The 15831-nt window shown below is 64.1% G+C and overlaps 1 protein-coding gene across 4 annotated transcripts; it reads right to left on the bottom strand.

Moving 5' to 3' along the window:
- Window positions 1-966: 966 nt before the first annotated feature.
- On the bottom strand, window positions 967-13723 carry CLPTM1L (CLPTM1 like). 4 transcript variants are annotated; one of them, XM_027980189.2, is made up of 17 exons: window positions 13330-13723; window positions 12904-13004; window positions 11759-11948; window positions 10421-10566; window positions 9146-9224; window positions 8215-8332; window positions 7930-8024; window positions 7388-7472; window positions 6236-6339; window positions 5377-5442; window positions 4529-4579; window positions 3781-3863; window positions 3267-3301; window positions 2756-2811; window positions 2632-2676; window positions 1859-1974; window positions 967-1458 (listed from the first exon to the last, which is right to left on the bottom strand). In XM_027980189.2, exons 1-17 carry the CDS (start codon window positions 13489-13491, stop codon window positions 1374-1376), a joined length of 1617 nt encoding a protein of 538 aa, XP_027835990.1. In that variant the 5' UTR covers window positions 13492-13723; the 3' UTR covers window positions 967-1373. The 4 variants fall into 4 exon arrangements, with proteins under 4 accessions (XP_027835990.1, XP_027835991.1, XP_042089901.1 ...); XM_027980190.2 differs by having other exon boundaries at window positions 10421-10563; XM_042233967.2 differs by lacking the exons at window positions 967-1458; window positions 1859-1974; window positions 2632-2676; ... (4 more) ...; window positions 5377-5442; window positions 6236-6339 and having other exon boundaries at window positions 6365-7472.
- Window positions 13724-15831: the final 2108 nt, after the last annotated feature.

Raw genomic sequence — 15831 nt, 5'->3', positions numbered from 1 at the left:
CATCGTGTCTTCACACCCAGTGTGTGGCTCTGTGGAACCCCGCAGAACCCCACTGTTACTTTAGCTGCAAGTGGGGTTTTCTTTAGATACCGTAAATGAGCAAGTGAGTCGAGACTCACCGCGTGGCTGCTGCCTCCGGGGCTTCCCCTCCTTCGCCCAGATCAGATCGCTCCCGCTGCCCTCTCCCCTGCTGGAAGGCCTCCCTGTTAGGCTTCTCTAAGAGCAGATTTGCTGGGAGGAGTTCCTCCTGGTTCTGCGTGTCCGTGAAGCCCTTCACGTTGCAATGTACTGATACACTTTCAGGGGTGGGGAAGCCTTCTAAGTCAGCAGCTTCTCTCCCCTAACAGGGGCACGTGCTGCAGCTGACTCCCGGGTGTGGTTCCGTCTGGCCTCGAGGACTTGGGGAAGGACACACAGATCTGACCCTGAGAGCCGCCTCGACGCCAGCCCACACCTGGCCCCATGTTCTGGCCACAGAGGGGCCCTGGGTGCCCTCCTGGAGACACCGCTGGAGGCCACAGCCTGCCAGTGTAGACATCGCCAAGGAGATCCCACTGATGAGGTCTGGGCTCAGAGCCAGCCTCAGGGGCTGAGATGCTGACGTGCTCGCGTGCCCACACCATGCCAACAGGCTCCAAGAGTGAGTCTCAGGGAACACGGCTGACCGTGCCACCACTGGCTCTCACCCTCATCTTCCTGGGCTGCAGACACCTCCCCGCCCTGCTTCTCCCTCTGTGAGGGAGGGCCCTAGGGTGTTTCTCTAACAAAAACTCGTCTACTGGCTCCCAGGACACGGCGATGACTCAGCTTCAAAACCAGACGCAGACGCGTAACAAGACTTGTGGTCCGAGATTCCTGAAATCTCCTGTTGACAAACACGTACACAAACCCCATCGTGTGTTCATTTCTGGGAATGGGATAAACGCCACCATCTGAAACCTATATCATGTCAGGCCACAAAGAGTATACAGCCAGAGAAATTTATTTTAAAATAGAAACATACATACGTTAAGCTGTAAAATAGTCAAATTTAAACGAAAAGGAAAAAGCCATTTGATCCCAGAGTCTATACGGAATGGATTTAAGGAGGCATGTGAAATCCCCGTGAGGAGTGCCCACAGACCCCAGGAGACGGTATCCGGGGTGGGGACCCCGCAGGAGCGTCCCAGCACCCATGGGCACCAGACGCTCCCAGACCCAGTGACCAAGATGGACGTCCGTGCCAGCGGCGGCGTCAGCACCGTCGGCACCGCGGACACGGCATGGAGGCACCCGAGGCCATGAGGGACACTCGGGGGTTTGGCAACGTAGAGGCTGTGACGGCGGGAGGCCCACCCGAGCCACCGGCCCTCTGCAGCGGCGCCCGGCCCGGCTCAGTCTGTGTGGGGTTTCCGCTGGGGGGTCTCCTCGTAGGACTCCCCAAACTCGTTCACTCTACTCTTATCCACGGGATAAAGCCTGCAACGAGACCATGTGGGCGTCAGGCTGGCTGGCGTGCGAGGGGGAACACGCGTGTCCTGGGAGCAGGGCAGCCAGGACTCGGAGGGTCAGGCCCCTTGGGAGAGACCGGCATGGGTTTGCCTTGTGCCCTCCTGACGTTCTTGGAATGGTCAGGCCTGACCTCTGCTCCCGAGGCCGCCGCCGACAGCTGCACCCACGCTGAGGCGGGGGCCAGAGCCTGGGCTCCTGACATGCGCTCAGAGCAGGGCCATGGCCAGCCTCACGCTCTGCTGAGCAGGGGAGCGACGTGCTCGAGGGGCGGTCAGACAGACAGCAGTGCTCCTGCACCGGGCGCCGGGCCCCGAGGGCCCACCTGCCAACGCCTCCCCCCCGGGAGTGGGACTGGGGCCACACTCACCACCGCTGGTACAGGTACACGAGAAACACCACATCGTCCCTGAAACAGGCCAGCCGGTGGGAGGTGGGCATGGTGATGATAAAGGCGAATACGTCGTCGATGAAGGTGTTGAAGGCCTGCAGGTGGGCGGGGCCGTGAGACCAGAGCCGCCCGGGCACGCGGGCACTCGCCGCCCATGACTCGAGAGCCACCACAGCGGGCAGCAGCAGGGGTCCTGGGCCCAGGGTGACGCTGGCACAGACCCCACGGCCGGGCGTCCCGCCCGCCCCCCGGAAACAGGACGGAGAAGCACCGCCGGGAGCCCGGGGTCACGGAGCCGCCCGCATGGAATCCCCGCGCAGCTCCAAAGTGGAAGGCAGCTCTGACTGTCCCCACCCTGACCGGCACGCTCCAGTTCACGGCCACTCGAGGGTCATGCGGCGCCAGCCTCTGCACGTGCCTGGGCCATGACATGCCCAGACAGCCCTTGGCAGCGCGGGCCTGGGACCACCGGAGCCGCCGTCTGGTGGACAGGGACCCAGCACCCGGCGCCAGCCCGCGGGTCAGGAGCATCCATCCGCCGTAGGACGCGTGGTGGCAGGAAGCAGCGTGGCTGTCACTCGGGAGACTGTGGGGCTGGGCAGGGACCCCGGGCTTCCAGGGCCACCCTGGGGCTCTGTGCTTGAGGGAGAACCCCTCCCCCCGACCCCCACCGCCCCTGCACAGGAGCACAGCCGACACGACCCGGCCACGAGGGACAGTCCCCAAGGGCCTCGTGCAGGCGACGCACTGACCTTGTAGGTGAAGGCCTTCCAGGGCAGGTGGGCCACTGACTTCATCTGGGGACAAGGAGACGGGGCGCGTCAGGGCGTGGCGGCCCAGGGGCGTGGGGCCCATGGGCGAGGGTGCGCCTCTTACCTTGTAGTTCACAAAGAGCTGGGGCAGCATGAACAGGAAGCCGAACGCGTAGACCCCTGGGGAGACACGGGCATGGAGGAGGCACGGGGCGGGATGCTGCCCGCCCCCACCCCAGGCATCGGGGCTGCCGACTCTGGACGCCCGCCCGGGAGCTCTGCCCGCTGTCACCCACCGCCTCCCGCCCGGGACCGAGACAGGCCCCTCCCACACCCAGCAAACGCGCTGAGCCGGGGCCGGCGGCCTGCGAGCGGCAGCTCAGGGTCTGGACAAGCCGAGCGGGCCGTGCTGCCCCAGGACACGGGGCCGGGGGCTGCGGTGCCCACGGCAGCAGCGTTTGCTGCCTGCACCAACTACCCTATAAGAACATGACGCCCACAGCCAATCCCACAGGCCAGTGAGGGGCACGGGGCACGGCAGGCAGGGCTGGACGGCACGTCTCGCTGCGCCAGGCTAGGTGGCAGCCGCGCGACGCGGCCCGCCACAGATGCCGCCACGGAGATGGGATTCTCACCATTGACGAAGCTGTTGATCAGCCAAGAATACCAGCTGGAAAGCAAGGGCAGGTGTCAGGGGTGCCACTCGGCCTCTGTCGTGACCGAGCCCCCCCGGCCCCTCCGGTGCTGGGGCTGCGGCAGGGGCTGCTCTCGGCGGGCTAGCCCGGGCCACCTGCATGGACGGCGGGCTCCCTGGAGCCCCGACCGAGGAGATGGCGGAGACCGGGCACTGACATGCTGCCTGCGACAACCTCCAGTGGGACGGAACCACGGAGCCCGCGGGCGGCCCTGAGCCCGGCCTGAGCGCCGGTGCCGTCAGGGGTCGCCCGTGCTGGGAGGGTGAGGCCAGGACAGTGCAGGGGCCCCGGCCTCTCTGGACACGGGCTGTGTGGCCAGCAACGAGTCTGCTCCCACGAGCGCTCCCCAGCCCGCCAGGACCAGATGGCCGCGCGGGGCCAGCAACGGGCAGCCAGGACCCCGGCCAAGGGCAAAGCTGCGCTGGACCCACGGCTGTCAGCGGGGTGCCCTCACCTCTTGTATTTGATGTTGAGCAGCGAGTAGACGGCGCCCCCGATGCAGAGCGGGTAGAGCACATAAGACAAGTACTTCATGGCCTGGGGGACAGAAGGCGCCCGGTCAGGGCCCGTCCTCCCAGCCGCCTAGACCCACAGACCAGAGGGCACAGCGGCGGGACGTCTAGGGCAGCGAAGCCGGGCTGCGTGGAGTATACACGCTGGTGAACATCTACCCACAGGACATTCACAAGCGTGTGGCGGATCCACACCGGCCCCTGACAGCCACTCACAGCCTAACCGGGGGCAGATAGGGCACCAGACGTCCAGCAAAGGACTCTGAAGAAAGGCTCCAGGCTCCCTGTTGGGGCCACCTGCCCATTAAGGCAATCCGGGCTTTACCAAAACCCGACGAAGACTGGGATGCGGCCGACGCCCGTGGAACCAGAACACAAAATCCCTGCAGAAGGGACGTGTGAACCAACCCGAAAACCGTGCGGGAGGGGGAACCCCGCGTAGGAACAGGCCTGGCTCACAGCCCCACGGGTACCCACAGGGAGGAAGACGCCTCCCAACAGGACAGGACGTGGCGCAGGCGCCCACAGGACTGGGACCCGGGAGCCCCCAGTGCCCCTCCCGGGTCAGAAGCAGGCAGCTTCCCGGGGTCGCGGCTAAGGCGGGCAGGTCCCACACCCAGGACGGGCCTCCTCCCGGGCGGCCACAGCCAGGCCCGTGCCTGCAGGCGAGCACCCCGCACCGCCGCGCACCTGGGCGTCGTACTCCTCTGTCCTCCGCTCAGACTCGCTGCAAGCGCCAAACTGCAAAGGAGTCCACACAAGCACATCACGCCAGGGGCCAGGCTGGTGCCTGGGCTCAGCCTGGCTGTGCCCAAGAGGGGACCAGGCTGCAGGCTGAGTGGGAGGAGCCCCCAGCCAGGCATGGCAGCTGTGAACGCACCGCCCGGGACGCGGGGCCACAGCAGGCCCATCGACCTGGACGTCACGCAGCACGGCCGCTTCCTGCCCGTCCTGCTAGGCTCTCAGCAAACGCCCTGTTCCACCTCAGCCAGGGCAGACGCACCGGGGTGACGTGGACCACAACAGGCTGCACCCCACCACCGTGTGACCCGCCCTGGACTGCACACCTGGACCCTCACTGTCCCTGGGTCTTCACGTGAGGCCCACCACACAAAGCAGAGCAGCCACCTGGCCGTAATCTCCCACTGCCGCCCCAGGAAGCTTGACACTGGAGAGCCCCTCAAGGTGTGGTCAGGGCGGGACCCCACCCCTGAGGGAGGCTCCACTTGAGATGGGCTAACCGGCATCCTGACTGGTCGTGGGGTAGGGGGTTGCTGCTTCTACAGCTGGGGATGGGGGACCCCAGGGGAGTCAGAGGCCAGGGGGCTTGAGGGCAGAGCTGCCCCGCCCACACCAAGACACCCCTGCGTCTCCCCGAGGGCCTACAACTGACCACAGACAGTTACCTGCCCTCAGGACTGTATGCTGCGGGGACGCAGCCAAGGGATGAGCAGCGGTCAGCCTGCACCAAGGGCGGGCTGCAGCGGGATGGTGATGGGTCCCTGAGAAGACATGGCGGGGGGGGGGGGTCCCCCTACCTGAAACGTGGGCCGTAGGCCTCTCCAGGTGATGGTCATCTTCAAGGCCTTTTTCACTTTCCACAGCTGAGAAGGGAAAACCCACACCTGAGGTTCCAGGACCCAGAAGGAGCCACAGCCTGCTCCTGGGACGGTGACCGATCAGGACACGGGCCGCTCATGCCCCGCTGCACCCCAGCTCAGCCTGACAACTTGGTGGGCCCCTGACCAATGCCCGTCTCCAGTGCAGACCCAGCCTATCCACCCTTGGGGACCAAGTCCCCACCTAATCCACCTGTGCCTGGCCAGCCCCATCCCCTCCAGACTCGCCCCGGCACCTTCTTCCAGCCCCGCAGGCAGCCCAGAGTCTCGTGTCCTGCCACGGCTGGGTGTCTCCCGGTGGCTGCCCCCGAGGTGGGGTCAGCACAACAGTGAAGTCAGTCTCCACAAGACTTGTAGCTGCGGGGGGGCCCGGCCAGCACTTCCCGAGGGGTGCCCACAGGCAAAGGCCTGGACAAAGCCACGCTGAGGGTCCTGGTGAGGGTGGTGCCAGAGGCCCAAGGGGCCCTGGACTCCAGAGAGGGGGTGTCCTGACCCATCACCCCCACACCGCCCATTACACATCCTGCTCCACACGGCCTCAGTTCAGCGACAGCCACAGGGTCCACCCACCGCGTTACCACGTCCCGAAGGCGGAGAGAACGAGGGGTGGAGACACACGGGGCTGTGGGAGCTCCGCTGGAGGAGCCAGGCAGCGGCGCCCTCACCCTAGCCAGGCCAGCCAGTCCCCAGGCAGATGCCGGTCCCGACCCGCGCGGAGCACCTGGGCCCCAGGGGCTTCAAGGCAGCACGCAGACCAGCGCCCAGGCGGGCCACTCACCTCGATGGCGGCTCCGATGCCCGCGGGCACCAGCACCAGGAGGCTCGTCTGCTCGTCCAGCAGGAACAGGAAGATGACCACGGTGCTGAAGCAGCGCCAGAGCACTGGGGGCGGGCGGGCGCGGCTGAGCGGGGGTGGCGCCAGCCGGCGGCGTGCACGCGCGCACACACAGGCGCCCACGCACGCCCACGGGTGCCCACGCACACACACGGGCGCACACGCACACACATGCACACACGCACACACAGGCACACGCGCGTGCACACACCTAACAGGCACACACGCGCACACGCACGCACACGCGTGCACACACCTAACAGGCACACACGCGCACACAGGCACTCGGCCCCAACACCAGCACTTCAAGGGCGTCTCCCCTCTGTCCACGGAAAGGGAGCCGTGGAGAGTGCACACCGTGCGACGACCGTGCAGGGCTGGGACCCAACAGAAAGCCTCAGCCAGGACGTGTGTGAGCCACACTCACTGGCACGACGCACGGACGGGACGCGGGGAACACAGCTCCCGACGGGGACCCTGCGCCGGAGCCGTGCCTGTCTTCCCAGCGGAGGCTCAGGAGCCACAACGGCTGTGGGGATGCCCCCTGCAGGGCACTGCCCGCCGACAACGCAGGCCCCGGGCCCCACAGACCCTGCTCACGCCACCGTGGCAAAGGCCAGTGGAAGGCCGGGGGCTCAGTGCGGCCCTCCCCCCAAGGAAGCCAGAGGTGAGGACAGGAGACCCCTCCCCTCAAGGAAGCCAGAGATGGAGGACAGAAGACCCCGAGACGCGGGACCTGGACGCGGGGCCACCCGAGCACCCCAGGCCCCTCCCTCAGAGTGACTCCACGGGAGCTGAAGAGCCACCTCCTGCTGGGAGGCCAGCCTGGTGGCCCGCAGGACCATGAGCCCATGCAAACAAGCGTCGAGAACCGGCCCCCTTGCCCCCTGCCCCAGGCGCACGGGGTGCTCACCACGGCCAGGAGGCTGCCCTCACCCTCCCAGGCTGCTCCCTCGGGGACCCAAAAGCCCGTCCCAAGCAAGCGCTGCGGGGGTCCCGGGCAAAGACCCCTGAGGGCGTCAGAGTAAGCCTGTGGCCCGCCCGCGGGGCCCTGAGGGGCAGCCCGGAGGACGCGTGCAAGCCCCGACCCGCTACCTGCTTTCGTGGACATGCCGATCATGCTCTTCTTCTTCTTCCAGAAGCTGATGTCGTTTTTAAACGCCAGGAAATCAAAAAGCAGCTGGAAGACGACAGGACAGCGATGAGCCCCCACGCCGTGGGGTGAGCACGGGCTTGATCAGAGACACTGTCCGCTCAGGGAGACCTCAGCCACAGCGCAGCCCTGACAAGCTCCAGCTTCCCTGGCGGCCGGTCCCCCGGCCTGGGGACCCGCTGTCACAGCCAGGAGCCGGGCCTCTCCCCAGCCCTCTGCCCCGAGCACAGCCCCAGGTGGGCTTTCCCGGCAGTCGCCAGCTGCTGCGTCTACCAGGGACCCTCCCCGCAGGACCCTACTGTAACTCTTGGAATCGCCAGACCTCAAACAAGGAAACACCTATTTTGCTAACCTCATTGATTTGTTTCCAAAACGGCTCCAGACAGATGAAACCTAGCCCTACAGCTGGTCGAGCCTGAGTGTAGACCCCTCTCCTGGGGGGTAGGGAGAGAGGAGGCTGCACTGGAAAACCAGGAGCACTCACGTGAAACGCAGCCACAAAGAAGGTCAGCGCCAAGAAATACAAGTTGGTGTCGACAAAGATCCCCTTCACTTCGTCAGCGTCTTTCTCTGAGAACCCTGCAGGGGACCAAGGCCCTGAGTGAGGGGCGACGTGGACCTGCGCTACAGGGCCCCGAGGGGTCACCTCGTCTGCAGAGGAACTCCTCGGACCCCACGGGGCCCAAGGGGGACGGGCCTCACAGGCGGACAGGCACCGAGTTCTGGGCTCCCCGACTCCCTGCTCCCGGGGCGCGCCCGGCGGCCTCACCGAACTGCTGCAGCGAGTAGACGGCGTCCTGCATGTGGATCCAGAACCGCAGCCGCCCCAGCGAGATCTTGTCGTAGGACACGGTGAGTGGCAGCTCGGTGCTGGAGCGGTTGATGACCTGGGCGGGGGGAGCGGCGGTGGTCTGGCCCTGCGCCAGACTGGCCCCGTGGGCCCGGCACCACACCCTCCTCGGGAGACCTGCGGGAGCCTCCTGCAGGAAGCCCTCACTGCCCGGGCTCCTGTCCATCACTCGAACCCTGCGCTCTCTCCTGACTACAGCCCCGGCGCCTTCCGGGCAGGCGCGGGGACCCACGTGGCCAGCTGAGTCGAGCAGAGGCCCATGGAGCCTGCGCCTGCCCAGGGACCAGATGCCAAGGCTGCCCTGAGGAGAACACGGGGTGGGGGGGGCGGCCACACTCATGGGGGCAGCAGGGGCTGCAGGGAGGCATGGCCCCTCAATGCGGCCCTCGAGGACACTTGGAATTGACGTGTGACTGTGTGTGGAGGGGAGGTGTCCCGTAACCCCTGACTCCGCACAGCTGAGCTCTGCCCAGCAGACACCAAGCAGCAGGCCTCCGCAGACAGGTCACCTCCCTGACCCACCGGAGTCCCTGCAGGTTGGAGACACGACTGTTCGGGTGCTGCGAGGCATCCAGCACGGTGCCCGCAGCGGTTAGCAGCCCCAGGTGTCAGCTGTTAGTGCTGCTGCCAGCCCAGCCCGCCCTGGGGGTGCAGGTGACCGGGTGCCAGCCTGGAGGAGGCAGGCTCTGCTCCAGATACCGCCACACCAGAAACCCGGGCTCCCACGGAACCACAGCCACAGCCACTTGAGGGATAAGCAGCCCTCCCAGGGCTCCGTGCTTGTCACGGGTGGGACCCGCCACCGGCGGTGTGCGCGCTGTGCTGGGGCTGGGGGTGGCAGCCGACTCACCATGAGGTCCTTGACGCGGCTGCTCAGCTGGTCGATGAACAGGATGGGCAGGTACTGCACTGTCTTCCCCAGTTGGATCCTGGGGGCAGAGCCGCCTCCAGGTCACCGGGGGCTCCTGCATCCGGGAGGACCGAAGCCCCAGGACGCTGGGTCTACCTCACAGACCGCTCCCCCAGCCACGACTCCAGCGGCTTCTGGTCGCTGGCAGGCGCAGGACTCGCGTTCCCAAGGGGAGTGGAGGGGCCCGTGCGCCACGCTCCCCCTCAGAGCTGCCACTGGAGAACGCGGTGAGGCTGGGCACCGGGCGCTCAGTGGGACGCCATTCAGGACGCAGAGAAGAATGAGGGGCCGTGCGTGCGCCCACACAGGGGTCCGGGGTGCGGCAAGACGTGAGAGCCACAGGCTTGGGAGGAGGCAGGCAGGGGCCTCATGCCCAGTGGCCCACACACTCTCAACTACGAACGCACCCAGCGTTTAAAAATGAGAACTTTACAAAAGGCGAGGGGTCGTGACCACCCCAGAGGAGCTGCTGAGAGTATGAGGGGCAACGGTTCTCAGCGCGTTTCCGGGAGCCACGTGTCGACCTGGGCCGGACCGGGCGTCAGAGGGCTCCCTGCAGCGCAGAGATGCAGGGTGAGCTAAGCTGGTTTCAACGGTTATCCTTCCGATGGCAAGTGACAGTTAAGAGGATGACCTAACGATCAATATTTAAGCTGAGGGAGTGGAGTGCAAGGTCACGGGATGCAGAGAAGGGAGACCTTCGAGGGTGCAGGGTGACACGGCCGAATCAGGTTCCCCACTGTCCCTCTGAGACAAACACCTGCTGTTCCCTTCTTCCCTCCCGGTCATGGTGGCAGGCCTGATCAGCGAGGCAGGACGGCCGGGGCACTCCAGGCAGCCCCCAGCTCCCCAGGGCAGAGGGCTCAGGGGTGGAGGCGCGGCCCACCTGCTCCTCGACTGTGGCCCGACCAGGGGCTCCCCCACCCACAGGATTCCCCCCTCTGCTGTTGGCTCAGGGGGTGCACGAGCGATGCTCAAGCTGAGCGCAGGACCCACAGTGGGCTGTGCACGTCAGGCTGGGCGCGGGACCCAAAGCGGGCTGCGCGAGACTCCCTGGGCATGGGACCTGCAGTGGGCTGCCCACGACTCCCTGGGCACGGGACCCGCAGCAGGCTGTGCACGTCAGGCTGGGCACAGGACCCACACCGGGCTGCGCGCGACTCCCTGGGCGCGGGACCCACAGCGGGCCTGCCCCGGGGCCTCAGTGGCACCTACATTTTCATATAGCGCTGCACGTCTGCAGGCAGGGAGGCTCCGTCAAAGACAAAGTCGTCCACCATCACGTTCAGGGTCAGTCTGGGCCTCCAGTGAGAAACGGGCTCATCCAGGGCACTCGGCCTCTTCTCGGCCTCGATCTGCTGCTGAACATGAGCGATGACTCAGCAGGGAAAGGCCAGGAGGGGTGGGCCCAGCGGGTCTGGGGGGCGGGGTGCGTAACCCTCACCTGGGAGCCTGTGAGCAGAGAGTGCAGCCCCGAGCAGGCCCGAGGGGGACCCCGGCGGCCCTCGCCCAGACCCTCACTCCCCACAGCCTGCTCACAGCAGAAGCCGAAGGCCTGCTGTTCCAGAGCACGTGATCCTGGGTCTCACGGACTTCTATCCCGGGCCCGCAGCCCGAGTGGGGGTCCCAGGAAGGCCGAGCCCTGAACAGTCACAGGAGGCGCGGGCAGTCTGGAGATGAGAGCCCTGCAGCCTGCAAGGAGACTGAACCGAGACGCTTCTAAAGCAGCTCTGCCCAGCCTTCTGGAAGGGGGCGTGTCCGCGCCTGGGCAACAAGCCTAAACCCACTAAATTCAGAACAAACCCTTCCCCGTGGGGAGACCTTAACGGCAGACCTGAGCAGCCCCGTGAACAGTGACGCTCTGTTTATCTCTGTTCTCCAGCTCCAGTTCAGCTCTAGTGGTGACACCAGAACCGTCTTCCCAGAAGCAGCAAGAGCTGATGCTGACTCAGCACCCGCCCGATCCGGAGCCGCCCTCCGCCCTCCACAGGCCTCCTAGGAAGGCCCTGAGGCAGCGCTGTGCAGTCTGCACCGGAAGGGAACCGGGGGCCTTTCCAGGGACACAGAGAAGACGGTGCGGACACCTCCCGGCGAGCTGCCACCCCTGGCCGTGAAGGACTCTCCTTCCAGGGCACATGGCCCCGAACACCAGGCTACCTCTGTTCCGTCCCCGCCACGGTCACGGCCAAGTGCGTGCCCACCAGCCTTCCCTGCGCGTGTGGTTTTTTAGGTGTACGAGACACACTCTGTACTCCTGCCTTTCTCCTAACTTAGGTCACATCCTTAGAATCAACACCCCGGCGCTGCCCTTCCTGCCCCAGCACAGCGTTGCCAGCTCCAAGGCTGACCGTAGCCGAGGCGGGCCACCCTGCACCGACCCTCCGCCCCACACTGACTCTCTGCCCTGCACACACGCTCCCAGGGCTCAGAGGCCCCGTGACCCGAGCAGGAGTCCAGGTAAAGAAAGTCACCGAAAACGCAGACTGCACGCCACTAACTCAACACGTGACCGCACTGCAGACACGTGTGGCCTCTGCCGCCGGCGCCGCTCACCTGTGCCGCGGGCCCCCCGGTGAGCAGGTTGACCTCCTCTGGCTTGGGGACCATGTAGGTGGTTAGCGGGCTCACCACGTGCACCTGCTTCCCATCGTTCCAGGGCAGGATGCCGGCGTGGTGGAGGAAGACGTAGGCATACAGCGTGCCGTTGTTCCTCGTCTTCTTGGGAACGGAGACGTTGACTGTCCTGAAACGACACAGACGAAGACAGTGACACCGTGCGCGTTTTGTTCTGTGGAAGCAGAGGCCACGCACGTGCGTCTATAGAAAATGCCGTTTTGAACCCAAACCGATTACTGTCGGCTGAGAAGTACTAAGAGTAAAACCCACCCGCCTAGATGTTACTGAAGTCCTAAACGTACGTTTACGCAACGTACCCTGAAAGCATGGGCGGCCGCTGCAAAGCCTGCATTCCCGCGGCTGAGGTTGCGGGCCGACCCCAGGCACGCGCGACCCACCCCGTACCCACAGCAGCTCTCCCACGGGACTCGGGCCCTGCACGACGTCACGCACCCCAGTACTCGTCTTGCCGCCTCCCAGACAACAAAGAGGGGAGAGGAGGACTCGCGACGAGCACGTCGCTCTTAAAATCAAGTTTCTTGAAACTTAAAAAACCAGAACCATCGGTAACGTGCAGCTTTAAGAGTTACACTGCATACTTCCATGTCTACACTGCTTGCTCTTTTCTATAAAGATACACTTCACTTAATTTTGATTTTCTGCTAAATTCTTCCATCCATCCTTGTCTTTTCCCTTCTAGATAACAGAACTGAACCACTTCTGTTGGGAAAACACAAGGTTTGCTGTCGGAAGTGTGTAAGCTCTGTTCTCCACGCCGTCTGCACCCATCCCCACCCCTCCGGAAACTCCCCAGGGCCAAGCTGCAACCCACAGCTGTTAGAAGTCGGGTAAGCTACTTCCGAAGCGACACACTGCTCAGCTGTCAGTTTCAAGTGAAACGAAGTTTGCTGCCTGCGCTTCACAGATGTTTGCAGCTGAAACGCTCTGCCGTGCACGAGAGGGTCGGTAACGCCACTTCTCGGAGGCACACTTCTCTCACACTCACTCACTCTCACACACACTGACTCTTCAACAATCTCAGTGTTCACGGGGCTTGCCTGTCACCTTGCCCACATCCGTACCTTTCAAATTTGGACTCCACGTCAAAGTCCTCCACGTTCAAGACCAGATCCACGTTGTTCTCAGCGCCCAGGTTAGAGCGCGTGGTGGTATACACACTGAGCTGGAAAAAGGACCGTCAAGAAAATCAAGCCTGCGAGGGCCCTGGCAGAAAGCGCAGGGCGCCGACAGAGGAAGACCTGAGCGGCCGCTGCAGGGAAGGTGCCTGCCGTTCCTCAGGGGACAGAACTCGGCGGTGACACGATGGCTGAGAGGGGCGGGCCTGCCGCGGAGGGACGCCTGCTGAGGACTGAGGCTGGCCGCCGGGCGGGGCGGGGTACAGGGGCCAGCTGCGGGCCGAGGGTCATCGGGGCTCGCGGCGGGGAGTCTGGCGCCCGGCTCGGCCCGCCCGCCCGAGGGCGGAGGTCGGGCTGGGGGCCCGCGCTCACCTGCAGCTTGGGCCTCTGCGCCAGGTAGGGCTGGATGCAGCGGCCGTGGCCGGAGCAAGGGCGGGTGTAGACGATGCCGTACATGACCCAGCAGGTGTGCACCACGTACACCACGAACACGCCCACGACCAGGCTGGTGAAGGAGCTCCGGCCGCTCCACATGGCGCCGCCGCCGGGCCCGGCCGGGCCGCCTCTCAGACGCGGGCACTCCGCCCGTCGGGCGCCCTGCCGGACGCTCCGGCCGCCGCCGCTCACGCGAGAGCCGCCGCGCGCCGCCGCCACCGCCGGGGAACGAACGCGCCGCGCGCCGCGGGCCGCCGGCTGCCCCGCATGCTCGCCGCCGCCGCCGCCGCCGCCGCCCTGGAGCCGCTGGATTCGCCGCCGCGCCGCTTCCGGGCCTCGCACCGGCCGCCGGAAGTGGGCGCGCCGCGTGGCCCCCTGGGAAGCGTAGTCCCGCCGGCCTCGCGCACGCGCCTGCGTCGGGGGCGCGGTGTGACGTCACCCTCCGCGCCGCCGTCCCGGCGCGCCCCGCGGTTCCGGCGGGTCTGGGGGTGTCTCGCGGAGAGGGGAGGCCGCGGGCGCGGGGCGGGCTGTGCGCCGCCTCCTCCCGAGGAGCGGGCGAGACACCGGGCCCAGGGCTGGCGCCGAGCGGCGTGGGGACGCGAGGGAGCGCGCGGCCCCTCAGCCTGAGTCTGGAGTTGGGTCGACGACGTGAGAGGCGGAGGCGCGAAAAAGTAGGCGCGCGAAGGCGGCGACCGTTCGTGCTGCTGCTCGCTGTCTTTCGGCGGGAGCCCGCAGCTGGGCCGCGGGTGAAGAACGCAGCCTTTCTAGAAGAAGCGGGCGCCGCCGTCACAGCCAGCAGCGACCAGTCTATAATCAGGAAGCGGCTCGATTTGAGCCAAGCTGAGAACCGCGCCGGAGCCCCACTTGCCAGGTTTCTCTGAGAAACCGCCCCGGAGGAGCGTGGTTTTCAGCAGTTTTGTATTTTGTCGAAGCAAAGAACGTTAAACAAGTCAAGGGTACATTTCTTTAAGGTTTAAACAAACAAAAACAGACTAGCACGCAGACGGCGTCAACCCGCCTGGCATCTGGGAAGGGAGTCTTATCACAGAAGGTCCCGCGTCCGGGGCCCAGGAGGAGCGGCTTTTAATCTTAACGTTTAACATGGGCGTCCCTTACTTCTGGCCAGTGTGTCCTTCTCTCTCATAATTAAGGCAGGTGTGCAATGTATGTTTCATAGACCATAGATAGGTCATTTTATTTAGTTAGGATCGAATGCAAGTGAATTGATGTATAAGCCAGAGTGACCTCTTTATATCTCAATATGTGAGCATTGAAGAAATTAACATGATTGTCCAGGGAGTCCTGGGAGCCGCCGTCACCAAGGGCTGAACCTGATCCTCAAGAGCTCCCATTAGAACCCACCGCCTGCCGGAGGGACAGTCTAGCTGGGGCTTCAGGGGGGGAGGGAACTTGTCCGGCAGTCCAGGCTTGATGGTGCTTACGTTTCCTGTTGAGAGCTGCCGTGACGGCCTCTGAAGGGCATGTGTTCTTCCTGTTTCCATCCCAGCGCCTATGGAGTCAGGACCCTTGGTTCGCTGGAGCTGCCCACGCCCAGCTCCCTGTGACAGAGAGCGTTCCATCTGCGTTCCTGTTCACATCTACTTCTCTCTCTTTTCCATCTGTCTTAGACAATCAAACATGTTGCTAAGCATTTACAGAAGTGGTTCAGTTCAGTTCAGGCGCTCAGTCGTGTCTTGACTCTTCGCAACCCCATGAATCGCAGCACGCCAGGCCTCCCTGTCCATCACCAACTCCCAGAGTTTACTTAAACTCATGTCCATCGAGTCGGTGATACCATCCAGCCATCTCATCCCCTGTCGTCCCCTTCTCCTCCTGCCCCCAGTCCCTCCCAGCATCAGGGTCTTTTCCAATGAGTCAACTCTTCACACAAGGTGGCCAAAGTATTGGAGTTTCAGCTTTAGCATCAGTCCCTCCAATGAACACCCAGGACTGGTCTCCTTTAGGATGGACTGGTTGGATCTCCTTGCAGTCCAAGGGACTCTCAAGAGTCTTCTCCAATATCACAGTTCAAAAGCATCAATTCTTTGGCACTCAGGTTTCTTCACAGTCCAACTCTCACATCCATACATGACTACTGGAAAGACCATAGCCTTGACTAGACGGACCTTTGTTGGCAAAGTAATATCTCTGCTTTTGAATATGCTATCTAGGTTGGTCATAACTTTTCTTCCAAGGAGTAAGTGTCTTTTAATTTCATGGCTACAGTCACCACCTGCAGTGATTTTGGAGCCCTAAAAAATAAAGTCAGCCACTGTTTCCACTGTTTCCCCATCTATTTGCCATGAATTGATGGGACCGGATGCCATGATCTTCGTTTTCTGAATGTTGAGCTTTAAGCCAACTTTTTCACTCTCCTCTTTTACTTTCATCAAGAGGCTTCTTAGTTCCTCTTCACTTTCTGCCATAAGGGTGGTGCCA

The sequence above is a fragment of the Ovis aries genome, chromosome 16, assembly GCF_016772045.2.
Source record: "Ovis aries strain OAR_USU_Benz2616 breed Rambouillet chromosome 16, ARS-UI_Ramb_v3.0, whole genome shotgun sequence".
In the NCBI taxonomy this organism is placed as follows: Eukaryota; Metazoa; Chordata; class Mammalia; order Artiodactyla; family Bovidae; genus Ovis; species Ovis aries.
The sequence above is the reverse complement of the archived record's forward strand: the minus strand, read 5'-3'. Positions and strand labels throughout refer to the sequence as shown.